Source organism: Mesoplodon bidens (genome assembly GCF_964165515.1).
Source record: "Mesoplodon bidens genome assembly, chromosome: 11".
NCBI lineage: Eukaryota > Metazoa > Chordata > Mammalia > Artiodactyla > Ziphiidae > Mesoplodon > Mesoplodon bidens.
In genome coordinates this window covers 50225037-50252116 of record NC_138167.1, presented here as the reverse complement: position 1 = coordinate 50252116, position 27080 = coordinate 50225037, and the positions used below count along the sequence as shown (strand labels likewise).

Below are 27080 nucleotides of genomic sequence, written 5' to 3'. Positions count from 1 at the left end.
GCCTTTTCAAGTCTCCCTGACTACTTGCCAGGCACAAAGTTCTTCTGTGTTGGATCTATGCTTTATGTTTAAGAAGATGACTATCTCACCCATCAAACAATTTATTGTTAATTTTTGGTTTCTTGTGGACACAACGTTCCAGAAGAAAAGTTACTTGGACATTTCCCACTTGAATCACCAGACTAGTAGTGGCAATTTACAATGAGCTCCTGGCAGTGCTGGGTCTACCTGACAGCTGGCGGACCCTCTGTCCTAACCCTGGCCTGCTAGTCGGGAAAATCCAACCTCATGTTTCAGATATGTCCAAAAACCATTCCAGACCTAGTCTAAGAGAATCCATGAGGAAACAACTAAAAGCTCCAGAAGACAGCACTTAACTTTCCTGTCAATAGGGGGGTCTTGCCTCTGACTTCATCTGATGGTTCTTAACTGGATTATAATTTGTCTCCTTTAAGTACAGCCCAACTTTTGCTTTCATGCTTTGAGGTTTGGTCCTGGCCACTTCTGAACTGGGTCCAAAGACTAAAAAACTTCTAAGGCAGGTTTTCTGCTCTGAAAATCTTTCTGCAAGGAACCTATTTAATCACTTTTCTTGGAAAATAAATCTTTACTTGAGACCTGTCCGTCAACACAAGAGAAACCAGGACTGCTCATTTCTCTTTCACCGAAGAAGACTGGCAAATGACCACTAGAATGACAGGTGCATGACATTGAGCAAGCACGGTGAGGGTTACTACTTGCTACACTACGCTTCCTGAACTTTCTGGTTTGATTATTGTCTCAATTATAAATTGAGGAACATCTATTACCAGAGTAAGTGAAACTAACTTTACTAAAAACAATAGACCTGTACCTAGGTATTGCTCTTATATTCTTGGCTTTGGAAACTCAAAAAATACAATAATAATACATTCCTTAAATGCTGTTTGTTCTCAATTACCACAAAACACTAAGGGAGAAACTCCTTTGATACCAGTGTCTTTTGCCTGAATAATATGTGCCATGTTTGGACAACTAGAGGTAAAAATCTCCTTTAATGTTCAGAGTATAGCACTGGTTTATCACAATAAAATTTGTGGGAAAATATGCAGGTCCTTGCCTTATATTTAGCAACTGATGTCCCTTAGTTTTTGTACTATGTTGATGGGAAATGAGCTGCTTATCCTAGGCTAATAAAAAAATGCTATCTGGCTCTCTGATTCTGTGTAAACCTCCAGCTTTAATCTGTGAGTTTAAGAAAAGGAGTATGATAACTTGCAAAGATACTGATTTCATTTGTCAAGCTTACTCACACTCACGGTCAACACATATTTGCCCTGGCTTTGTATCTTCCAATATTTCCCAGGGGAAAATAGTCACAACATCTGTGAAGCACAGTGGTTTAGAGAAATATTATTCCCAAGTGAGGTTATATACAATCTCAGAAAGATAAAAAATTATTAAAATAAGGTAACAATAAGACTACTTCTCTAACTCTGCTCACTGAGTGATGGCCATTGCACTAAGGTCATATACAACAGAATCCAATGGCTCAGATCTCACCTTAGCCAGCAAAGAAAGGATGTGTACTCTCACTGGCAAGGAACGATGCCCCTATGTTCCTGGCAATTCAAGCTATGTCAAAAAGATGCCAAGCTGCACCAGACTGAGAGCTAGGCTCTATCTACACGGTGTAGATGAAAAATGTCCTGTCAGTAAACAAAGGATGTTGCAGCCATCAAGCCATTAGGCACTGCAGCCACCCCGGACTGTGCACCTTGAAAGGATTGGAGAAAAACAGAATACTAGCCCTAGATAGTTAAGGTGTATATCAAAGGAATGATTTCAGTGAGCCCAGACTCTCACATCTTCCCATACATAGAAAAGTACTAAATTCATTAACTTGAGATGTCTGGTTTTTCTTTAATTAACAGTAATCTTTTGATGTTCCGACTACCTGCTTTTTGTTGCAAAAACTCCTATATATTCTGGCTTCTCCATTTCCTCTTTGGAACAGTCCCTCAGAAGCTGAGAAGCTGTCTCTTGGGCTTAAGTCCTCAGCAAGTCCACCAAATAAAACATAATTTTCAACTTTTATGTTGTGCATTTTTTTTTCCAGTTGACAATGGGCTGATAGCCTTTTATAGGGCATTTAGCAGTTATAAAATTGTACAAGGTATTATAGTGAGGCTAAAGATATTAGTCTATATATAGCAGCAATATTTATAAATGTTATATAAGTTGTAGCTTTAAAAGACTCATTACAAATGTTCTTACCTGGTTACTAAACAAGTAGTGTTCATTGGCAAAGAAAGTCTAAGTGATAAGGGGAGTTCCTGTAGATTCTAATTTAAGATAAAGTATTGCCGAAAAAGTCCCAGACCTTACGTTTGAACTCACTTTTCCTAATAATTCCCTAAAGAAAGGCCTTTTAGTTTATTCTGCCATAATTCCATTTTGATTTTGCTTATTTTCTGTCACTTTCACTGATCAATGACTTCTGTTTAAACTTTTATACACTACTCTTTAAATAATAAGTGATTCGGATAAATTTATGGTTTTATGCATATTTGCTTAGCAATTATGATTCTGTAAATTGGATTTTATTAGCAAGACAGAAAGAATGTTTAGTAGAAAAAGCACTGATTTGTGAGCCAGGAGACTTACTGTAAGACGTTTACCTTTTAAGAATGAGCTCAATGTATGACATAAATCAGCTGCATCGGCCTAACTACTGAAGCCTGAGTAAAGCACATGTTTTCTTTCAAATATGCTCTTTCTCTCTGGTTCAGCAGGGAGTGGGCCAAAGTCTTAACGTATACATATATGTAAAACATGGGGTGGGGCGATAACCTTCCCCCTCTCTCAAAGACAATGCACGGAATTGTGGACTTTGAATAAGTATGCATACAATGATCTACATACCAAAAACAGGCAAAGAAATAATTAACATATTATAATATCCATTGAGCAATTTGGAGTATGGCTGAAGTAGTTTAGCCTTTTTAAAAAAGGTTATGCTGAACTGCAATCTGCGGTTAGTAGTCTTAAATTCCAATTATCATACATTGGGCCCTCAGACAAGCTAAAAGAACCTGCTGTGGGACAAAGTAGCCCCGATGAAAGATCCTTACAAAAGCAAGGTCTGGGCCAACTCCTAGGTTCATTCCTCAGAAACTGCAGCAAAGAGCAACACAGCAAGTAAGCACAAAGGAAAACAGGAAGATGGCAGTGTGACCTGGCTATATCATTGGAAAGATTCTGATCAATGTCACCCATGACCACTAAGCACATACTACCATGCTCACAATGGTAATAAATTCATATATATCCACAGGTATTCTCAATTAGTTAGTTGAAGAATTATAGTAGGGGCCTATTTTGAATAAATTTAGTCCCTTATCCATACATTTTCAATAGAGGACAAACTGAAAAATGATTAAAAGCATTTAAACTTTCTTTAAAAATCTACTGTAGTTCTTCCTTAGAAATAGTAGATTTTTGCTTGCTTGCTGTAAGTCTTACAATTTGATGAACTAAAATATTCCTTAACTAAACTTGCAAAATGCCGTTCTCTAGATGCCAACACACACAAAATAAAAACCAGCCCCTGCTGAGGTGATCCTCTAAACTTACTACCTGTCTTTAGAAAATAGAGCTTTAATTTTTCGAATATCACAGGGCCCTCTAAAATGCCCATGCCTGCTGAGACCTCCTCCCTAAAAAAATGCAATAAACACATCTTGTTTCACGGGGATTGTGGACTCCTTGAACACTATCAATAGCCCACAAGTTAACTCTCTTATCTAACTGGGAATATACTATTATTTCAAGACTCTTTAGAAATTGACACTGAGAACAAAGATAGGGTAGGAAGGAGAGTATCAGCTGTGAGCACAAACCCACCCAGGGCGGTGTATTCCTGATAGTACTACTCCTATTTTTGGTGGCCCCCTGCATCAGAAAAAATAACTGAGGTAAGCAAATGACAGTGTAAAGGATGGATTTAGTTCAGTGGGAAGAGCGCAGATTCCTCCATACCCTAAAGAGGGAAGCTTCTTTTCTGTTTCCAGAGGAACAGGAAGACCACCATTTAGCTGCTGATTAACCCTGAGGAAATCTGTCTTTAAATGCGGTTAAAATGAATAGATATTAGAACAGGACCTAATTTCCTATTTATTTAGTAATCACTAATGGCTGTTATTAACATTAATATTGTTAATAAGAGGGAAATTTGGTTTTAAAAATGTAGCACAATACTCTTAAAATTTTCATCTTTGTTTTAAACATCTGGAAGCATTGCAGCTAACTGCAAAATATTGTCAGTTATTCTGTACCCCTGAAGAACGGTTTGTAAGTATTTCTCATGTACATTATCACACAATGATAATGAGGATTCTTTTGAGTTCTACATACTACAAATTATGTCAAAGAACCATGGCACTTTAAAAAAATTGTTGCCACTGAACTATTGGTTAGAATTTCCCTTGATGTTTAGCAATAAGCCTCAACAATTTACCCTGGTCCTGGTGGTTTTCAGTTTTGATGCTGTACATGAATAGTTTGTGATATGTTTTCAGAGAAAAACCAAAGCTAAATAAATTAAATGATTAAGTTAATACTACTGTGACTCCTATAGTTATGAAGGAAAAACTGTATATACTTTAATGAAAACTAATATTACATAGTTTTGCATTTCAGCTTAATTCCTATTTTATTGTTTCGCCAACAAGACTGCCAACTCCTTAAGCTCTACAGCTAGTCAAGAATTAAATCTGCATTAAATACAGAATTAATGTGTCTTTGGGGTTTAATTTTTTTTAATTAATAGCAAAGTCCAATGTCAGAAGAGTCAATGTACCAAAAAATTGAAACAGAAAATCAAAACTCATTAAAACAATTCCTGTTTGCTCAGCAGTGTATTTTTTACATTCACTGAACATCCCCTCGCCTTTCCCATAATTAAATTTGACTATTGGAATCATGTTTTTTGTGGATCTGAATTTTCAAAGAATGTGATTTAAACGCTGCTAACAGTTTTACCACTTTGAGTAATACTAATCCTAACATCGATGCTAACAAATGTAATGCTGTTTTGTACACAATTATATTCAACTGTTTATATTCTAAACAGAATTTTGAACGTAAGTCAGTGCTAAACATCCTGCTTAAGTATTATAAATAAAGAACCCTATGGTCTGAATATTTCAATATAATCTTTTAAAGGTACAGTTAAGGAAAACCTACTACTGGAGGTTTCCTTGAGGGCCAAGTCAATTTCTCTTCCCTCACCTTTTGCCCAAGGTAGGCATTCAACAAATATTTACTCGATGATTTAGTAATCTGCATTGATAAAAATAAACAAATATTTCTTTGGTTTAGTATTTATGCTCTTCTAGTTTTCAGAAGTTACTAAATACCATAAACAAAGTGCTAAACTACTAAAAATGGTGATGATACTATAATAAGCACAGTTAGTTTGGGGTCTACTTTTCCTTTCATTGATCACAATAGATGAAATAAATAAGAATACACAAGTGAACACCTTAACAATTTTAAAAATTCAAGATTAGATAATTGACCTAAATAACCAATGAGACCAACTCCCTCAAAAAGCACATTTGGGACTGCCTCTCCAAAGAATATTATAATTGGCTAAAATTTAATTTTCTAGCTATTATGTCTTATTAAAAAGTCTTTTTTAGTTGAATATTATCACTTTCTTTTTTTTTTAAGTAAATTGCACTGAATTTACGTACAAAGCATAACCTCTAATATATATTGAAAAGAAACAACTACAAAAAATCCTCTGAAGCACCAAACCCTACATGGATACATCATTCAGTAATCTGTCAATAGCAGATTCATCATCTACATTCAATATCTACATTACAATTACCCTAATCTGCAGCAGAATAAACTATTACCTCATCTTTTAAAAGCTTATTACCAGTACTCCTTTAGTCATTTGAAGGAAAGTCCACATCTACTATCTGGTATTGTAATCAAATGTTCAAATAAGACAAGTTAGTCCACATAAAAAAGTACAGCAGTAGACACAGCCTTAGAGCAGCAAGTGGTGAAAGCGTTCTCACATCTTACCAACAGTTCCTTTCCTAAGATTATCTTTAATGAAATATAAACTTAAGTTCAATAGGCTTCTTCAACCAATTCTTTTAAACCTGGGAGTAACCTAAAATCCAAAATTAATCCAATGAATCAACAGACCAATTTCTCAATTAAGTTATTTCAGCTGTTGTAATCACACCTGACATGCTTGATTTGAAATCTGGTATAGTATTTTAAAGCTACTTAAATGAGGGAATTTTAAACCTCACAATTTCTAAATAATACTAAAACTGATAATACTAAAACTGATAGGGATCACAGATTTCGAATAAAATAACAGAAACCTCTAATTATGGTGTTCAGGGTTTGCAGTTACTATTAAAAACAACTTTGCATTTTTTCACATCAAAAGGGCTTTGTCAACATTTCTCATCAGAACAGTAAACTACACTGAGTTTCGACATTTCCACTATTATCGGTAATTTTTATAGGACTATTTCCATTAATGCTTGAAAACTATGAACTACATTTTATTTGTATCTTATCCGATTAGAGAATATCTATTGTAAAACTGTCACAGACCTCTAGCAATTTTTTTTTAAGGATCCAACCTGCTCTATGCTGCCCACTATAGGAAATGCAATATGGTGCAGAGAAATGTAATACTAGGCACTAGGGTTACAATTAGTGCAATCCTATTAAAAAAAATTTTCTCTGGGTACTTGGGTACTAAGATAGGGTATTCTTGCAACAGATACAGACTGAGTAGTGGTATCCAAATTTATTAAATTTAAAGAACATCAGTAGGAATAGACAGCACCAGAAACTATATCTTGGTCATTCATGCTCCAGGAGTAGCAAGCTGGTGCAGCAGGCGATGGGGCATGGAACTTACTGAGGCACAGCCTGCAGAAAGATGCAGTTCTGCACTAGAGAGGGAATATGAGGGTCAAAATCAACATAAAACACCCCAAAAAATGTCATGCAAAATACAAATGACTGCAGTAACTTGAAAAAAAAATTTGGAATAAACTATTCGTGTAATGCATACTTAAGTTTCATAAAACGAATCTCCTCTTTCCTTAAAACTTTACATTCCTCTTACAAGCAAATACCATTAATAGCTTACTTTGGCCTTACATTTTTCTAGTCTTGGGGAAATCGAACCATGTTGTAACCGGATAAACATCAAGTTTTATATTTTTGTTTTCTCTGACTAGAGCATATCCAAAGTGTTCTGATTTTAAATTCTATCCATCAAATATCCTTTAGGACTCCATTTTGAAGACGACAGCTTCTCCTTTTTTCTCAGAGTCGACTGCCCCGTTACACATCACATTTTAAATGTTAATAAAAAAGGCATTAAAACGTTAGAATCACACTCCAGGTCTTTAGCCTTTTCTATCTGTACTGCAAAGCAAAACACATTATTGTATACACGTGTGTATACACACGAACACACATAGACAGCAAGCAGTCAGTGGCTCAAAAGTGGCAACCTCCCCTTGACAAACAAAAATGTAAAATGTCATCCCTCCATTCTGCCCTTCGAATGAGAAATAAGGCAACCAGTTTTGCCCACTGCAGAGCTGGATACTAGAAAAGGCATTCTAACGTTTAACCTGAGACATGGTTAAAACATACAACCCTAGGTCCCGACTCGGACGACTTAAATTTCAGTGTACGTGCCTTCGTTCCCACTCCTGCCCCAGTAGCACCATCCAGGGCCCGGGTCCCGACGGCGACCACCCGGCGCGCCGGGGCTGCGGGCAACCGCGAGGACCGCCCGCTCCGGACAACCGGGCACCCGGCTCCGGCCGACCGCGAGGCCCCGGAGCAGGGGCGTCCGGGGCTCCCGATGTCCACGACTCAGGCGAGGGGTCCCGGCGGGGCTGTGGACTCTGGCATTTAAAAACTACCGAAAAGTCTCGCTGCACAAGTGACGCGGCAGAAACCACCGCCGCCGCTTCGCGTCGCCCGGTCCCCTTCCCCTCGGAGCGGGCCGGGCGGCCCAGGCGACCCTCGGGGAGATAGCTGTCAGCTGCCGGGAACGTGGAAGAGCAACCAAAGCCACCAAGGCGCCGCGGCAAGTCCCCGAAGCAGTCAGCCGCAGTTTTCCCTTCTCTCCTTAGTTACAAGTACCCCCGGCAGTTTCGGGCGCTTTCTTCGGGAAAATGAAAAAGGAAAAAAGCGTGGAGATGCTATAAGTCGCTGACATTTTCCGTCGAAGGGGATCCCCTCGGCTCCATCCGTTAAGCAGGATTTCCAAACTCGGATGCATCCTCAGCGGAGGCATTCCATGTTGACAGATCTCTCGCCTCCCACAAAATGGGGCGGAGGAGGTGGCCGCTGTCTCCTGTATGGGCGCCGCCATTTTGTGAGGCGGTGGCGGCGGCGGCTGCGGCGCGGAGGCAGGAGCTCGGGGTGTGTGTAATGGTTGAATAGAATGACCCCCTCTAGGGAATCCCCGGCGCTGACAGTTACGTAAGGGGCTGTGCGCAAGTGCGGCGTTTAGGGAATACGCACAGCTCGGGCCTCGCGGCTCTGCGGCCCACATCTCCACCACCCCTAGGAGGACCGGTGGGGGAAGGGAGAGATGAACTGGTCTCCCTCCTGCCCCGCCCCCCCTCGCCTCAGGCCCCGGCCTTGCTTCTCCACTCCCCCGGCTGGGTCTCCGCCCCTCACAGGCTTCCGAGACACTTAGTGGCCCTTGGGTGTCAGGAACTTCCTAGCCACAGCCTTATTCCGACCGCATTTAAGAGACAAACTTTACTTGGGAAAGAAATCCGTTTCCTAGAGTGAGCACCGGAAGCATGCAGGACTGTATTACATAATTCTTTTCACCACCAAATAAATGGAATCACTACCTGAAATAACCCAGCCAGACCTTTACTAGCCTGTGACCTTGGTGACTTTGCCCGTAGTGGCCATCGCGGAAATGGGAATAATGATACGTTTCACATCTCATGAAGCTTAATTAACATTTGTAGCAAAGGGCTGCCTGCAACACCCCTTGTAGATGCAAACTTGTGGTAGTATTGAGATGTTGCGTCTCCCATTTAAACAGCCTTTTTAAAGATTCAAAAATATCGCATTTAAGACACGAGAGAAAGCAAAAACATAAGGTTTTATTCAATATTTGTTTTAAGCGCACTATCTTTAAGATACCTTAATATAAAAATATAAACGTTAATTATTATCGTCAAAGTTCAAAAGATTGCTTCCCAACCTGTTTAATTACTGTTTGCATAACTCAACACAATAATCTTGTCTGAGAAGTGAAACCAACCAAAGTCAAGATGAATTAAGAGCATGACTCTATTTCCACAGAACTAGGACAGGCAGTTCACATTGCATTTAATTTATAGTTTGCTAAAGTTAGTTCGTGGATAATTCATGGAAAATGTGCTAACCAGGCCCCCAAATACTAGCACAAGGCTCAGAAAAGCCGATTCTTTTAGACCTAAAAAAAAAAAAAAGGTGACAGATTGACTTTATTCCGATCAGTGAATGATGCGTAGCGTGAGGAGCTGCCCCTCTGGGATTCCTTTCCCTCCCGAGCGCCACACCGGTTCTGTCGGGCGGGCGGGGATTCCGAGGCGGCCCTTCCAACAGCCGGGCCAGGGACGCGAACATCGCCTCCACCCCTAACCCTGGAACAACCGGTAGTGGCCGTTTCCCCGCGCCTCCCCCCTTTCCGCCGGCTTTGTGTGCGTGTGAAATGTGCGGCACATTGCAGATGAACCCTAAGCCCGGCGAGCCGAGCCTATTGTTCCCCGCGAGGAGCTGCCGGGGCGGTGTGGAGCCAGGCGCAGTGCCGCGGCCGGCCCTCGGGGGTCGCTGTGCGGCGCTGGCTGCCCGGCCGTGGCGGCGGCGCCGGAGACGGCAGAGAGGGAGGCTGGCGGGGAGGGAAGCAGGCAGGCGGCGCGCAGCAGCTCTGCTGCCGCCGGTGCCTTCTGCCCGGGGACGCCCCGGCCGCGAGGCCGCGCGTGAATGTGTGCAAGGGCCCCGCGGAGCTGCGGCCGGAATACACGCTGTCACCCCGCTTTCCACAAACCACCACACAGACCTCCCCCTCCCCACCCCCAGCCCCGCCTGCCCCAGCCCCGCCGCCGCCGCCGCCGCCGCCGCCGCCGCCGCCGAAACTCCCGGGCCTCCGGCCGCCCCGGCCCCTCACCGTCGGCTCGCCTTTCCCCTCGCCCGCTAGCGCGCCCCCGGCAGCAGCACCATGTTGAATCGCGTCCCCGGGCCGAGCCGCCTGGGCCGGCGGCGTTGAGAGGCGGGCGAGAGCCGGGCCGCGGGAGGGAGGGAAGGAAGGGGTGGGGGCCGCGCTCGCCCCGCGGCTTCGCGCGGATCCGGCAGTCGCCTGCCCCTCTAGTTTCGCTCCGATTTCTTTAAACTTTTTTAGAAATTCCCCTCCCTCCTTCCCTCCTCTCCCCTTGGCCTCCTGCTCCCTCCTTCCCCTCCTCCTCCTCCTCCTCCCCCTCCCTCCCTCCCTCCCTGCGCCGCCGCCGCCGCCGCCGCCGCCGCCGCCGCCGCCGCCGCCACCGCCGGCCCATGACTGAGCCCCGCCGCCGCCGGCCGAGGAATGGGCTCCGGGCTCTGGTAGGAAGCGCAGGGAGCGGGGGGCGCTTTTAAAACACCGATCTGGGTTTTTTTAAAACCTCCTTCGAAAAAATAATGGCAAACTCGACGGGGAAGGCGCCTCCGGACGAGCGGAGAAAGGGACTCGCTTTCCTGGACGAGCTGCGGCAGTTCCACCACAGCAGAGGGTGAGAGCAGAACCGGGGGGGCAGCGCCGGGGCGAGCCGGGGCGAACGGGGCTCTCCCGCCCGGGCCGCCGCGGGGTCCCGGCTGACAAGTGCGGGGCTTTCTCTCTCCCGCAGGTCGCCTTTTAAAAAAATCCCTGCGGTGGGTGGGAAGGAGCTGGATCTTCACGGTCTCTACACCAGAGTCACTACTTTAGGCGGATTCGCGAAGGTGAGTGGAAGTTTTAATTTGTATTTCCCTCTCACTCGTCTCCTCCAAAAAGTCTCCTTTGACCCCGGAGTGGGCGCTCGGGGCCGGGGGGGTGGCCCGCGGGGGCCAGAGGCGTTCTTTTCGCTCCCAGCCGGTGGCACGGAGGCGGACGGCGGCGGGGCTGTTTTTGGCCTGGTGGCTCGCGTGCGCGCGGCGGGCGCGGGGCTCGGCGGGCGGGCGGCCCGGCGCCGGCTCGCGCCCTGCCCGGTGCCCGGCCGGCCCGGCGGGGTCTGAGCGCCGCGGCGGGGAGTGCGGGCGTGCGGGGCGCCCGCCCGAGCCCCGCGCCCGCCCCGCGCCCGCGCCCGCCCGCCCGCTCGCTCGCGAGTCAGCTCTGCCGCCGCTGCCGCTCTAGCACAGGCGGAGACACAGAGACACACAGACTCTGAGAGCAGTTTTCGTGCAACTCAAAATTAGCGCGGGCAGGTTTAACATCGATAATCGGCTGCGAAATGATCCCGGCAGCCGGGGGCACAGCCTCGGCCCCTTCGCTCTCGGTTTATACAGCTAACAAAAGAAACCAGGACCTGTCTCCAAATAGCCATCTTAGGCTTCAAGGCTAGGCAGAAGCTGTAGGCCTCAAAGAAGGGCCTATGGAGATGGATAGATCTGGGAGAGGGATCGGAATCGGCCCCGGCCCCGGCCCCCCCAGAACCTGCGGACGTCGCTCTCCGGAACAGTATTGATCCTTTTGAACTTTTTTTTTTTTTTTTTTAGTGTAAACGGACCGCGTTGAGATTTAAAAGGGGGCGACAGAGGGACTTGCGATTGGTTATTGTCCGGGCTTCAAAAACAAAACAAACCCACCAACCCCCCCCCGCCCCCCAAACAAAACAAGTGCTCTTAAATACTGGGCTCTCGGGTGAAAACACGGTGATTCAAGCAGCCCTTGCTTAGTTACTCTTACGGATCGAGCCGAATCACCCACTGATGCCTGAGGTATCTGCAGATCTCTGTAGAATGGGTATTTATTTCAGAGTTAGGTTAGAGTTTTCTTGAATTGTGCACGTTCAGTCAAGTGTGACTGTGTTTTTAACAGGTTTCTGAGAAGAATCAGTGGGGAGAAATTGTTGAAGAGTTCAACTTTCCCAGAAGTTGTTCTAACGCTGCCTTTGCTTTAAAACAGTATTACTTGCGGTGAGTAGTAGTGACTCTTCCAACAGTGTTTGGGAATAAGGGGCTTATGGGGAGATTTGTTTTAGCAAAAAGAAAAAAAAAAATCCCCAAACAAGAAACAAACCTTGCACACCAAACAGTCTAAACTTCTGTTAATTTCAGTCTGAGAAACATTATCCGTAAAGTGAGATTATAATAAGGTGAAAGTTTTCCTCACCTATTTTAGGATTGTTTACATTTTTCATACAGAATCATTACAGGTGACACCCCACCCCCATCTTGGTAAACATTCTTTGGTGACATTGTTATTGATTGTTTGATATCCACAGAGGGGCAGAAGGGTGATGCTTAGTAAGAGTTAAGATAGTTAATGAAACTTTGTATCCCTTGGGAATTTTTTTTCTTTGTTTTGGAAACTCCTTTGCCTTTTAAAATTCTGACTTTAAGATTTTTTAAAAAAATGAAACCTCTGCGTGGAACCGTGTCACTGAGTAGTTTTTCAGTAGAATATTTCTGCATAGCATAGCATGTTGGTGCCTTAAGTGACGAGGATTGTTTTTAAAATATATATATATATATATATAATATATATATATATATTTTTTTTTTGGGGGGGGAATTTTTGAATGACTTAAAAACCTTTAAAAGGATTATTATCTATTTAGGAAAATTAGGGATACTACAAAATGGAATACTTTGATTTGGATTTTCTTTAATTCTTCCCCTTCTTTTTTGACTATTTATTTGACAAAGTAAATTTCTTATTTAGTTGGCATGTGATACAGTTTAGATAATATATTTTGTGATTCAGCCTTAATTTTTTCTCAGTTTTTCTCCTAGGAATATTTTTATATTGTAATTTATTATGAGGTCATCTTTTATTTTTAATATTTATTTTACTTACCCATAAAGTCTCTTTAGTTGGTGTTTGTTATTTAAAACTAAAATAATGCTCTTCATATTTATTGCTTTTTAATAATGATGTTATAGGATGGCCTTTTAGGTAATGTGGCTTCTGCATAATTTGAGTTTGGCATTTATCATTGCTCCAAATGCAATATCCAGATGTACATATTCTGTGTTATGTTCAGCATTCTGGAATAGGAAATGCAGTAATTGCACAGGTGTACTTTCTGTTGGCTATCTTAGATTGACTTCAGGCTTGAAGCTGAAGAGTTTGCAGAACTTTGTGAGTAGTTACTGAGTTACACAGAAGTCTAGAAAATATTAAATATGGTTAGTTGTTATCTCTTGTGAGGGTGTGATGGCATGTGTCAGAGTGCATTTTAAAATAAAAGACTGAAACAAAAAACAAAGTAAAACAAAATTAACCTTCAAAATTGTTGATTTAGTAATGTGGTGAGAAGTAGAAAATTTATTATTTATGGTGATACTTATTTGCTCATTTTCATTTATAATATTGAGAGGAGTACTGTTAATACATGTCCTGGTTTTCTGGTAACCAGTTTGAACCATTTGGATTTTAGACCGTTTAAAATACATGCTAAGTTATGCCTGATATTTATTGGATGATTGATTGATTGATTTTAATATCCAGAAGGTACTGTGTGATATATATGTTTCATGGGATGTGTGTTTTTCTGAAGAGTTTACATTCATACTAACAGAGCTTTAGCATAATCAAGTGGCTAGACTCCCAGTTTATTATAAGTTACATAAATATTGTTTTTCCAGTTGTAATTTCTATCTTTGGATCTATCATCCATTGATGATACTGTTTTTAACTATGTAGTTTCAAGATTGTTCACAACTCTGTATTGTTCTTGGGTCAGTTTGAGTTTTATGCTCTTATTAGAAGCTACATTTTGAACTATGTCCTTAGCTAAACTTGTTTTTCCTCCATATGTCACTCTCCAGGTTTGTTTTTGTAGGGTTGTAGCTAGGCTACTAGGAAAAAAGTTGAAGTATTTGTTTTGGAAAATAAAACCATGTGAAGATTTGCATGGCTTGTAAAGAAATACAAAAGAAATATGCTGGTTAAAAATTGGGTACTACCAACCTTGGAAGATTTTTTTCCATAGTGGTGTAATATTGCACAGTAAGAGGACATGTATTATAATGGGTTTTACACCTTCCTCTGAAAAATCTTAACTGGCAGACAGGATGCCAAGCTTTCACAGTAATTCTGTTACTTAACCATAAGAGTGCCTCTTCATAGTAACCAACAGTAATCAAGTGACTTTGTAAGTTCCTTCTTTGATATATCAAATTGAGTATCATGGTTTCTGCTGAGTAGATAATGCAGTGTGTTTTATAAATCACAGGTGGATTAATTTTTTTTTTTAATATGAACTGCTGTTTCATTTGACTTACTGTAAGACTGTCATTACATGTGTTGTTGTTTAGAAGTTTAAAATTTGCTGACATTCCTCTGTAGTTAGATGGGTAGTTGTTAGCCTGCTATTTTATGATATATTTTCATGATATTGCAGACATTTAAATAAAGAAGAGCAAACTAATATGCTGGCCACTCTAACAGATATAGACATCAAATATAGAGACTTGAGTTTAGTGGTCTGCCAAAAGTTAGCTTGATTGTGTCAAACATACACTTATTCAGTTGTAGATTGTCTACAAAAATTTCTCAAAGTCTAAAATTGAAAATGCAATTGATTATTTGTTTTAACATTGGCAGTTAATTTTTAAAAATAAAAGTGCCTACTGATAATGTGTAAAAGTACTATATTTAAAGCTTGGATATTACTCATCTATTATGTCTATGTATTTTGTTTTCACTTAGTTCCATTCTTGGCATGTACATCACAATATATTCCACAGATGTTCATTATTAGAATATCTTTATAAGTATAAAAGGATAAGTTAATAATTTCCCACATTTTGTAGATGAAGAAATTAAAGTGCAAAAGTATCTAAATGGCTTTAGGGGCATTTGTTAATTGGACAAAAAAGTTGTATTCTTGATATGTGTTCAGTAATATTTAATCAGTCTATTATGAATTCACTTTGTTAGTCAAAGTGATTTTAAGAAATTAAAATATAATTGGAAGTTACTTATGGTTAAATTTATGCCTGAGTGTATTTATACCCAGTGTGTTCCATATTTACTCAGTTAATTTTATATTTTCATTTTGTTTTGGTGCTAAGATTGGGGGACAATTTACTGCTCTTACTTTTTGTTAAGAATTTGAAGCCTTGGTATGAAGATTTAGGTAAATATTTCAAATACTTAGTTGAAGAATTTTGTTTTAGCTTACTGATGCCAGTAGTACAGCTATAGTCAAGGTTAAGTTGATGTTTCCATTATAAAACTTGATTTTTTGAAAAAGAGGTGAAATACCTTGGACTTAAAAAAATTTGTTGTATAACACTGTATGTTACTGATTTTCTTATAAAATGATTTTTTTACATGTACCTACCTTTGGAATAGTCAGAAACTTAATTGTAGAATTGTACCCGCTATAGTGAATTTTCACTTTCATTGTGAATTTATTTATTTTTTCCCCCCTTGGTGGATGAAGCCCTGCCCTAAATTATACCAATTAAAGTTTATATTTATCAGGTAAATAGAATGAATACACTTGTGTGCTGGGTGGTTAGTGTCTACCATGTAGATCACTTTTTTTTAATAGAAAGCCTTTTATGAATCACTTGAGGTTAAATGAAGGAATGCTTCAAAATTGTAATAAATAAGAAAATAAAGTAATACATTGAGTTTGTGTATCAACAGAATTGATAAATGGAGATTGCTCTCCTTATTTAAGGAAGGAAAATAAAAGTAATACGTAGACTGGAAGAAAAATTGTATCTAAATAAATTATTCATACATGCATTTAAAAATTAATTTTGTGAACTGTAACCTTTCATTTTGAACAAACCTGATTTTGATATCTTCTCATATTCTGTTACAGTTTAGAGGGTGTACAAACTTGTTGAAAGGAGGAGTGGAAAGTAGAAAAAGTTGAAAGACTTATGAGACCTCAGCTAGGTTAGTGTTGTGTCTTAGAAACCATGTTTTAAATAGCTTAAATTTGCCCTCAAGTAGAAATAAATCTAACTCTTTCCAGGGTGGATAGTTTTCACTGAGGACACAAACTAAGAACTTAACTGTAACTCCCAGAAATGTTTATATGCTTTCTTGCATTTAAATTTTCTGCCTTAGCTGTCAACTAAAATTGTCTGCATCTAAAGAGGAGCACTCTTATAATCCTACCTCTTCTCTGTTGTTGATTTAGTGTTTTCAGTTGTTTGTGTGTGAAATCCACTATGACTGATAGAGAAGTATATCACGTCTGTGAATATTTTATAATCTGAAATGAAATGATATTGGAAATTGGAAAAGGAAGGAAAAACTAACATTTTAATTCACTGGAATTTAGGTGCATTAGTCAGTGAGTAAGTACTCAATACTGCATGTTTTTAGGTAAAGTATTTAGAGTTTTTTTCATTATTATTTGGGGGAAGGCTGCTTATTGGGCATTTTCCAGAGTTGTACAGTCCCTCCTCAAGTTTGCTAGTAAATGTAGGGTTTGTTTGAATTAGGAAGTAGAGGACATATGGGGGGTGGATCTCTTTATACTGCTTTCATCTGGCACCACCATTGTCACCACACTCTTGGGTATTCAGGATCAGAGTGGAGATTCCCAATTTGTGCTGTATGAAGCACTTGTTTTCCTGAAATGTCAATATGTTTCCCTGAAAAAAGGCTAAATGAATTTGAGTAATAACGATAAATTTGTGTTACTTCATTGAAGGACTTCGTAGAGACTGTATTTTGTTAATGTGAGTTGTGGATCTCAAGACAATTTGGAGAAACACTATTTATTACCTCCCTCCCTCCACCTATGGTAAATGATGGTTCCCAAACACTACCATATGTCGCAGGGGAATGTTTGCGGAACACCTACTAAGTTCTGTGGAGCACAGTTAGGGAAACCCTGAGCTAGAAGAAATGAGGGTAAAGGAAGAAAAATTTTAAATATGGAAAATGAGAAATGAGAGGTAATTATGTATATTTATATAGATATATATACAGATTTAAATGATTTTTATGGTGCTGTTATTTGCTTATCTTTATCAATTGAAGTGCAGAATTATATTGGTAATACTTAAATAGTTGTTCAAATAGGGGACATTAAAATTATCTTGTGTTCATTGCCAGGAAGAGAAAGGTAGCCAAATCATTGGTCACATTGTTTTGCAGAATAGTAATTACTTTTGTGGAAATATGATAGTCATGCTAAAATCTGTATTTGCTTCAGTTCTACCATTTTAAAAACATAGGTCATAATCATGAATTTTGATTTTAGGGAAAGCTGTTTAGAAGTAGATCTTGTTTTAAGGACCAAACTTACTGGAGATAAAAATAGAGATGTTAGAATTAGAGATTGTCATCAAATATTTTATGTTTTGAAATTGTAAGCATAATTGTTACGAAAAGCAAAAGTATTGGCTTTTGAATTTAAAATAAATGTAAATAATATGGTTAGTTCAGTTATCCATAGTAGAGCTCAGGAAATAGGCAGGTTGATTCTTTTTATTCAGAAGTACACAAAAATGTATATATGGTGATTGATACTAGTATTGGTTACCTATCATAAAGGTTATTAATGGATTCACTTAGGATATAAAACTTTTGGGGGACCTGGAATAAAGAGATGGTTTAGAGCAAATTGTCACTCTCAGCAGCATTCAGATTTTCTATGAATTTTATTGCGCTTTCCAAGAATTGTGTTATTAAAATAGAGTCTAACATATAATTTTTTGTTTCAAACATTAAAAAATATCACTTGTGCTTGGATACTTTTTGAGTATTCATTATGCTGTGAATTCAAAGTTAAATTCGTTTCTACAAGATATGTACCCTTGTGACTAAGTATATTGCAGTGATCTATGGCTGGAACTGGAATCTCTTGGTGATATGTAGGAATAGATACTGCATTATGAATTATTGTCCCCAAATGATAGATTCATATTTCCATTAATATCTAAATTAGTGTTTGCAGGTCCACCCCATCTTACTGCAAGAGAATTTTATGGTGGGGCTGAATCTCGTTTTGGCTCTTTTATCCCATTAGGCTCTTAACAGCTCCCTTTTCCTATCATGCCACTGATTTATTGAAGTAGTGGGGTCAGTTGTCCTTTAGAATGCCCTAAATTCTAGATTTGGTTGACTGCTTCCTTCTAGTGTCAGTTAACTTGTTCCTCTATCCCCTGAATCTATTTCCTAAAAACTATTAGATTTAAAGATTGAAAAAATTCAAGTTTAGTATTTTAGGTGTACTTTAATAGGTAGTGCTGTGCTTTTCATCAGATTATGAGGCATATAATGTTTAGTTGTCCTGTTTTAGCGGTGCTAAGATTGATCAGTGGTTTTATGACTTAATGGTCTAAAACACTGTATTTTTTTAAACTGTGCCCCAGGTGATTCTTAAGTACACTGAAGTTTGAGAACAGCTGATCTAAGTGTTGGAATTAAACCAATTGAGTTGCTGAGATAACTGGTTTAACTTGGCACCAACATGTTGGCCAGGGCTGTATCCAGAGCAAAACCTCTAGGTGACATCTGGTCTAGGGGCACCTGCTCCAGCTGCACCTGTCATCTCTAAGCAGAGCCTGGACACACCCTACTTTGTTTCTGGGCTCTAGAGAAGATAACAAGGGCTCCACTTAAATTAAGGGGAAAAAAAGGGGTAAATGAACTACCAGTTTGAGCTTATCCTAACTGTATTTGTATAGTAATTTGGATTTTAAAAAATCAATTAAAAATAAAATTTCTTAATATCTAGGTTTTGTTTTTAAATAAGACTTTATAATATTTTCCCCAAATGGAATGTCATTTATTTTATTGAATTTACTGACCGCTTTTTCTCTTTGTGAGGATTTTGTTGGTCTGTCTCAGTACTGCTTAGGGGAGTTAATTTATATTGTATAAATTCCTTTAAAAATAACAATACTAACAATAGCTTGTTTTGTTTAACGCGCTTTATCTTCATGTTTCAAACTTTTCATATGTGAGATTTTATTTTTATCATTTCAGATTTCAGAAGTAATTGATGTTATTTAATCTCAGAAAAAAATAACACTTAAAAAAGAATTTCTTTACACCACTCAGACACTTTTCTTCTGGAGCATACGGGCTACTGAAAAAAAACAAAAAAGGCCGTAGGTTATTATCCAACTTTCAATCTTAAGTGTCAGCCATAATTGCCACTTGGTAAGGTTTATTTTATATATTTTCAAACCACACTTTCTCCCCTTTGCCTTTCCATTCTTTTCCCTGGTGATAGACCTGCTTTACATTTCACACAGCTTTGTTTTATACATAACCCTCCATTATCCACAGTTGTTAAATATCTTCAGGTATATTCCATGCCCTAGTATGTTTATCTTTTGCTTCTTTCAGTAAATGAGTTTTTTCATTACTGTGTAATGGGACCAAGCCAAAGCGTTGCTTTTTATGAAGTAGGATTTGAATAAAGTTGTACAAGAATGTATTATTTGAATATACATCTTAATGGGATACATGGCAAGTATCTTTAATTCTTTCTTTCTGAGTTCTTAACTATTGTACTTGGTAAATTCTTACTTATAGTGTTCAGTGGTCAGCTGCTCTGTGCACAGAGATGATGTTTATTATATAATTATAATATACACATCTTTCATGGTGACGTGTTTTCAAATGAAATTTGTTTTTGCTCCTCTCCTAGCCCACTGGTTATTTTAAATAAATAAAATGTTAATATAAACATATATGAGGTCAGTAGGAACATTCTTCCATTAAAATAAGACAAAGTAGAGACCATAGTTAGGGCCCTAACCTGTTGTACTTTAGAGGTGGGGTTGAATTTAAATGTGTCAGTAATAATGCCCAAGTTGATCACACTTTCCATAATAGTTCATAGGTTAAGTGAATTTTCAATGTACTTGAGCACAGATCAGACCACTTAGTACTTCATAAACAGTATTTAGTACCTAAGCAGGCTGTACCTCCAAGTGCACTCACAAGTAATAGGTCAAGAGTGCTTAAGTGGTTTGGTATAATCTTTTTAGTTTACGCCATTAAAAAGTCAAATTCTGAATTTTTGAGTAGTTTTTTCCAGGTAGCCCCACATTGCGATGTATTAATTTAGTAGTAAAAAATCTGGTTGAGAGAGAAATGATAAACCTATCATTTTTTTTCCTTCCTATGTTTTCTTTTTTCAGAATTGTTAAATCCTTTTAAAATTTTATTTATTGATTGACTGATTTTTGGCTGCATTGGGTCTTCATTGCTTTGCATGGGCTTTCTCTAGTTGCAGTGAGCGGGGGCTATTCCTCGTTGCAGTGCGCGGGCTTCTCTTGTTGCAGAGCACGGGCTTCTCTTGTTGCAGAGCACGGGCTCTAGGCACGTGGGCTTCAGTAGTTGCGGCACGTGGGCTCAGTAGTTGTGGCTCGCAGGCTCTAGAGCACAGGCTCAGTAGTTGTGGGGCACGGGCTTAGTTGCTCCGAGGCATGTGGGATCTTTCCGGGCCAGGGCTTGAACCCGTGTCCCCTGCATTGGCAGGTGTATTTTTAACCACTGTGCCACCAGGGAAGTCCAGAATTGTTAAATATTTTTTTCGCTTTCTGTATGTGAATTCTTGTTTACACTTCATTTATATTGACCAGTTGTTATTTTACCACATTTGCTTTGTGTTTTCCTTTTTATATGTGATGGTGTGTATACATATATACCATATATACCCATTATTATAATTGTTATTATTACTGTTGTTTAATCATTTGCTGTCATTACAGTTATAAGGCCCTTTCCTCCTAAATGTAAGTGTATATTACTTAAGAATAAAAACATTCTCTTATGTAACAATAGTAAAATAATCAAATTCAGAAAACTTAACATGAATATAATCATATTATCTGTATTATATACAGATCTTATTCAAATTTTACCAGTTGCCCCAAAGATGTCTTATAGCTGTCATACCCAACCATCCCTAATCTGTGATCTTGTATCCCATTTAGTTATCTGTAGTTCTTCAGTCTTTTGTGATACTACCATTTTAGAAGAGTATGGGTCAACTGTGCTATAAAATTTGAATTTTTCTGAGGTTTTTTTCAGGATTAGATTTAGGTTAAGCATTTTTGGCAGGAGGTATGTGATGTCACTTTGTCCCATTATTGCTGACATTAACTTTGGTTAAGGTGGTGTCCACCTGGTTTCTCCACTGTAAAGTTTCCATTTTCTGTTTTGTAATTAGCAAGTGACCCGTGGAGACGTACTTTGAGACTGTAAATATCTTGTTCACCATCAAACTTTTACCCAGTGGTTTTAATATCCATTGATGATTCTTGCCTCAGTCAGTTATTATGATGGCTGTATGATGTCTATTTTCTAATTTTATCATTTCTTCTACATCTTATTAATTGGCAATCTATGATATGGAAAATATTTTTATTTTTTATTTATTAGATTTTTATATTATACAATGGATTAAAATCTATTACAGTTATGCATTTTGCTGCTTCAGTTTGGCCAGGAGGAGCCCTTTCAAGCTGCCTTCTGTGTATTTTTATCAAGTTACTATTATTTTTGAGCTCTTTCTTGCCTTCTGACAAAATAAGATCTTCTAGAATCAACTTGTGTTTTGCTTTCCCTGCTGTAGCAGCAGCTATTTCTGCAAGAAGTCCTGGTTCCTTTTAGTGTGTAATGGTATATAGAAACCAAATCTGGGTGGTAGATGTACCCATTGTTATTGGGTTATCTTTTCTTCTGGGCCCTTTCAGAGGACAGAGCTAGGAAGTTTACTTATTTTAAATATGAATATACACATTTTGCAAATCATAAGGTAATACTGATATCTCTGATTACAATCCACACACGTTTTTTCTTGCCTTCTTCCATTCCATGTATCTCCCTTTAACTGCATTGAGAACCCTAATTCCTAACACCAGTGTATTTACTTATCTTGTTAGTTTTGTAACACATAGAGAATAGTTTCAGAATTTTTATACCCATACCACTACAAACAACAAACCCGCCAAGTAGAGTTACAAATTTGTTTGCATTTCTTTTTGTGTTCAGACTGACTTTATATCTGTAAATAATTGTGTTAAAAAAGGTTCACAGTGACTGGATTCTATTTTTCTGGGTATTGGTATTCACTTAAAACAGTGAATTTCACATTTTCTCCATTTGTATTCAATTTTGTGTTTTCCCCTTTTTTTGTTCCTTTAATTTTATTTATGAATATATAAAACCCTTAAGATTCTAAAATCAAAATTTAAGCAAAGATACGCTTGGAGTTTACCCTCTACCCTCTTTTCTTCCCTGTCACTTCTGCCCCATTCCTACCCATGCTCTTTTGGTAACCAATAGTTGCTGGTTATCCTTTCTGTTTTTTTGTTTTTGTTTTGTTTTGTAAAAATAAGGAGATACATACATGCATTTTTAGTTCCCCATCTTAACATTAAGAATGCACACTATTTTTTTTATTTTGCTTTCTTTCATTTAATATATAGGGTTGGCCAAAATATTTGTGCGGGTTTTTATACGATGTTACGGAAAAACCTGAACGAACTTTTTGGCCAGCCCAATATCTTGCCTATCACTCTAAATAAGTTCATAAAATTCCTTTTTTTTTAAACAGCTGCATAGTATTCCATAGTGGGGATATATCCTACTTTATTTATCCAGTCTCCTACATAATGACTTAGGTTTTTTCCAGTATTTTACAATAACAAATAATGTCACATGAATAATCTGCAAATCTAGTAGGCTTATGCAAACCTATTTTCAAATTTTTGGAGATGTATCTTCAGAGTAAATTACTAAAGTGGGGGTTGATGCAATAATCAAAGAATAAAGGCATATGTATGTGATTAAATTCTGCCCAATTCCCACCGGATTCTCTCCAAGTAGGAGAGAACTATTTTGCATTCCCATCAGCAGTATATGAAGGTACCTGTTTCCCATAGCCTTACCATGTGTTTGTCAAGCTTTTGAAGTTTTATCGATCTGAGGGGTTAAGAAATGGTATGTCACTGTATTGTAATTATTGTGGCTTTATATAGCATGTTTTAATATTCGGTAGTGCCATTCCCATCTCATAGTTCTTTTTTTACAAGGTTTTCTTGGGTATTTGTTTATGGTTTTTTTTCCATATGAACTTTAGCATTAATTTGTCCTAGTTTCAGAAAAAAGCTTTTTCTTTCTTTTTTTTTTTTAAATGGGGATTGCATTAAATTAAAAACAATTACCTTAGGAGAATGGACATGATGATACTGAGTTTACCTAGCCAAGAAAAATGAGTCTTCTATTCAATCTTTTTGTGTCATTCAAGAGTCTAAAGTTTTCCTTTTACAGGTTTTTGACATTTCTTAAATTTATTCTTAAGTATATTATCATTTTTCTTGCTATTGTAAATTTGGTTTTCTCTTCCATTATATCTTCTAATTAGTTATCACTTATATGAAAGTTACTGATTTTTTATATTGTAATCTGGCGCCTTAATTATTTTGCCACTTGTATTTTATCATTGATTAAAAATTTTTTTTAGACGTACTAGTATGTCATCTGCAAATGGGGATAACTTTACTTCTTTTTATGCCTTTAATCATTTTCTTTTGTCTGATTGTATTGGCCACTCTGAAATAGTTGGGGAGACGAGGGCATCTTTTCCTTGCCTTGATGCTGACCTTAGTTGGATGTTTCTGTCATTTCCTCATTGAGTAGGACACTGCCTGCTGTGTGCTCTTGATGCAGTCTTAGCTCTGTATGTTCTATTAACATAGTATTCTATATCTGTCTATGGAATGAATAATACTGTTAGACTTAAGTCAGATTTAGTGATATCCTTCATGTTTATCTACTAGTGTTTGACTTTAATTTTTTAAAATCTGTGATTATTATCAGTGTTCAAGAGAGGAACTAATACTGATTATTAAAAATTTTAAATCTTATTTTGCAGCTTATGCTTGAATGTGAATATTTCTCATCTTCTAGGAATTTAGTATATAAATAAAAATCAGCTAAAATGCTAAATGATAACTTTGGAGGAAAATTACCTTTGTCTATCTATCCATTAAGAACTCTTCAGTTTCATTCTTTGCTGGCCATTGCATCACTGGTTATACAAAAACAAGGCAATAATTTTGTTTTTGTTTTTAATTCATTGCTTGATTTTTATGTTATTAAGACTAGGATAAACTACGATTTGATAGTTGTTTGATTTTTATCTTCTCAAGGTGAGAAGTAATTGTCTTTATTTAAAAGTCATCTTTATAGGTTATTTACCCTGTGGAGATGAAAAGCAAATTCATGCTTTAGTTACAACCAGAAATCTTAAATGTTTGGGTCTATCCATTCAAATCCATTATCAATAAATCAAATGTGTTTTGTTTTTACATTGTATATTTGATCCTCAGAATTAGATATAATTTGGATATTCAAGTATTGCTAATTCTGAGAGTTGCTTAGAACATTCCTCCTTCTTTATCCCCCTGTTTATAAACTCTGGGGGTTAGTTTAAGTGGATGCGTGTGTACGTGTGCACACATGCAGCACTATTTATTAGCTTTAAGCAAATTGCTTGGTAATTTCTTGGTCAGTTTTTGGTCATACCAAATCTTATAGATATTTACCTTACACATTTAAGTCTTACACATTTCAGGAGCTAAGTTGCGGTAGACATTAAATATTATATGCAAATTTGATGTTTTATAGAGGCCTAGTAATATAGCTTATGGAGCCTGAAAATTTAGATTCCTAAAGATAGGAGCAGGAAGTATGTACTTAGCAACAGTTGGATATGACTACTGAACCTATCAATTCATAGCATCATCATTCTTAACTAGAAGGGCTTTTAAGAAGGTGGTCTAGCCCCAGGCTTTTTGGTAGGCTAGAAATAAGGATATTTTTTCTGGTGGGCCTGCATAAGGATAATTGACTTGCCTTAGGTCACTATTACTGAATGATAGGAGGGGGAATGTAGAAGCCAATTCAGAGCTGTCTTTATTACTCTAGCTACTCTGTTGTGATTTAAAAGGAATAAATGTAGAAAATTGTTGAGATTTCTTTGCTACTACAAAACATGACCTTTACTTTTACTTTAAGATGACTTTACTGACTTATACCATTTCTGAGGCATAGGTATTAAATTGTTGGCCAGAAGCGGTGATAAATAAGCACATGATTTATCATTTGTATCCAACAGTCTTATCTCTTTCCCTTTCCTGTCCAGAGGATTATGTTTATAAGAGAGGTGAGTATTATTGGAGAACCCACAGCAAAATATAACAATCACTGGGAAAAGTCACTTTTTCTTCAGATAGTCCTTACTTTTAAATGTTTTTCTTGGAAAAAGTTAAATTTGCATATTTGATAAAGCTGGCCCCTATTTTTTTTTTTTTAATAACAGGAATACTAATTTAAAGTTTTCAGTCTGATACATTATTTTTTAGATGGAGACCTCTACTGGAAGTATGAAGCAATAGATGGATTCTATTATACATTGTAAAATATCTAGACAAAGGAATGGTAGGGAGATTTATTTTTAAAATAGTCAGTGTAAAGTATCCTAGAGATCTTTAAAATAATCTTTCTATGATACTTTAGATAATAATGTACTTTTGGTTTTTGACGTCATCCTAAGTTTTTAAAAAGCAGAATTTTGTTTTTTCTTAGCTGTTTATTAAATTTGCCATGTGCCAAGCACTGTACCAAATGATTATAATAACTCATTTCTTCTTCATACCTCCCAATCACATAGGTACTGTTACTATTATCCTGATGTTAAAGAAGAGAAAACAGGACAAAGGAGTTAAGAATCTTGTCCAAGGTCACACAGTTAGTAATTTTAGGAGCTAGTATTCGAACCTGGGCTATCTGGCTCTAAAAAAGGCGTGCTGTATTGTTTTCCTCAAACTCCACATGGTTTCATCTTTATTAAAAAAGTGTGTGAAGAGAAGCACCTGAAGGGAATATTAGCAAAATATGAAAATGGTTGGGGTAGTTGTGGGATTGTGGCTTTTTATTTAAAAATCTTTTAATAAATCTTTTTATAAAAGACTTGTTTGCTGCAGTACAGTTTCTATAGTATAGCTCATTTTTACAAATATTCGTCTCACTGGAGTTTTACAGCTTTACAAAATAGGTATCATCCTATCTAATAGATGAGGAAAAAAGCCTTTAAGTATCATTGCTGATAAGTAATGGGGTCAGAATTAGAGTTTAGTTCTGTGAATTATAATTTGCTGCTCTTATTTTACCACCAAAGTCTTGGGGGCCAAGTACTTAAAAAAATTTTTTTTATTTACCTCTTAAAGCTCCTAATTCAACATTGATACATTGTAGTTGTACTGAATCAGATCCCCTGCTATGGGGAGGTTGTTATGAACTCTGGTGGGTATGATGGGCCTCTCAGCAAATGGGGAATCTAATTTGGGGAATTCTGGATGAATTGAAAAATTCTAAACAGAATTAGTAGTATAGTATCCCATTGATGTGGCCCTAAGCTTAACCTTTTCTTGTGCGGTTCTATGAAACAAGCACCAAGAGTCAGTTCTAGTAGAATGTATATTAGCATTGTGATAAATATGGCATTTTGTGCAATTTTATTTAGCACTTAAAAATTTTTTTTAGGTGAAATAGACACCCATCTCTTTTTATAAGCTAAAACAGAAGAGAATCTTGTGTAAGGTAAGAGTTGATCCAGAGTAATACTGGTTTTGTTCAAACTAGCATGTGAAGATGCAAGGATTTTGCAAACAATTATTGTTTTTGAAGAACTGGATGCTGGAAATGATGTGATAACTCAGTGGAGGCATTTTGGGCGTCAGGAATGTTCATTATCATCATCATAATAGCTAACATATATTGAACATTCACTGTTTTCTAGGCATTTTGCTCAACCTGCATTATTCTAATCAAAACCATCCTGCAA

The 27080-nt window shown here is 38.0% G+C and overlaps 1 protein-coding gene across 2 annotated transcripts in view; it reads left to right on the top strand.

Moving 5' to 3' along the window:
* The first annotated feature begins 10619 nt into the window (after positions 1 to 10619).
* The window catches only part of ARID2 (AT-rich interaction domain 2), a 163293-nt gene continuing 146832 nt past the window's right edge, over positions 10620 to 27080 (top strand). The window contains exons 1-3 of one of the 2 annotated variants that reach the window (XM_081250313.1): positions 10620 to 10820; positions 10935 to 11028; positions 12104 to 12201. In XM_081250313.1, coding sequence (XP_081106439.1) covers positions 10729 to 10820; positions 10935 to 11028; positions 12104 to 12201 — 284 coding nt within the window. In that variant the 5' untranslated portion in view covers positions 10620 to 10728. Of the gene's footprint in view, positions 10821 to 10934; positions 11029 to 11829; positions 12004 to 12103; positions 12202 to 27080 lie in introns of those variants that run through there. The other variant, XM_081250314.1, reaches the window with a different exon arrangement.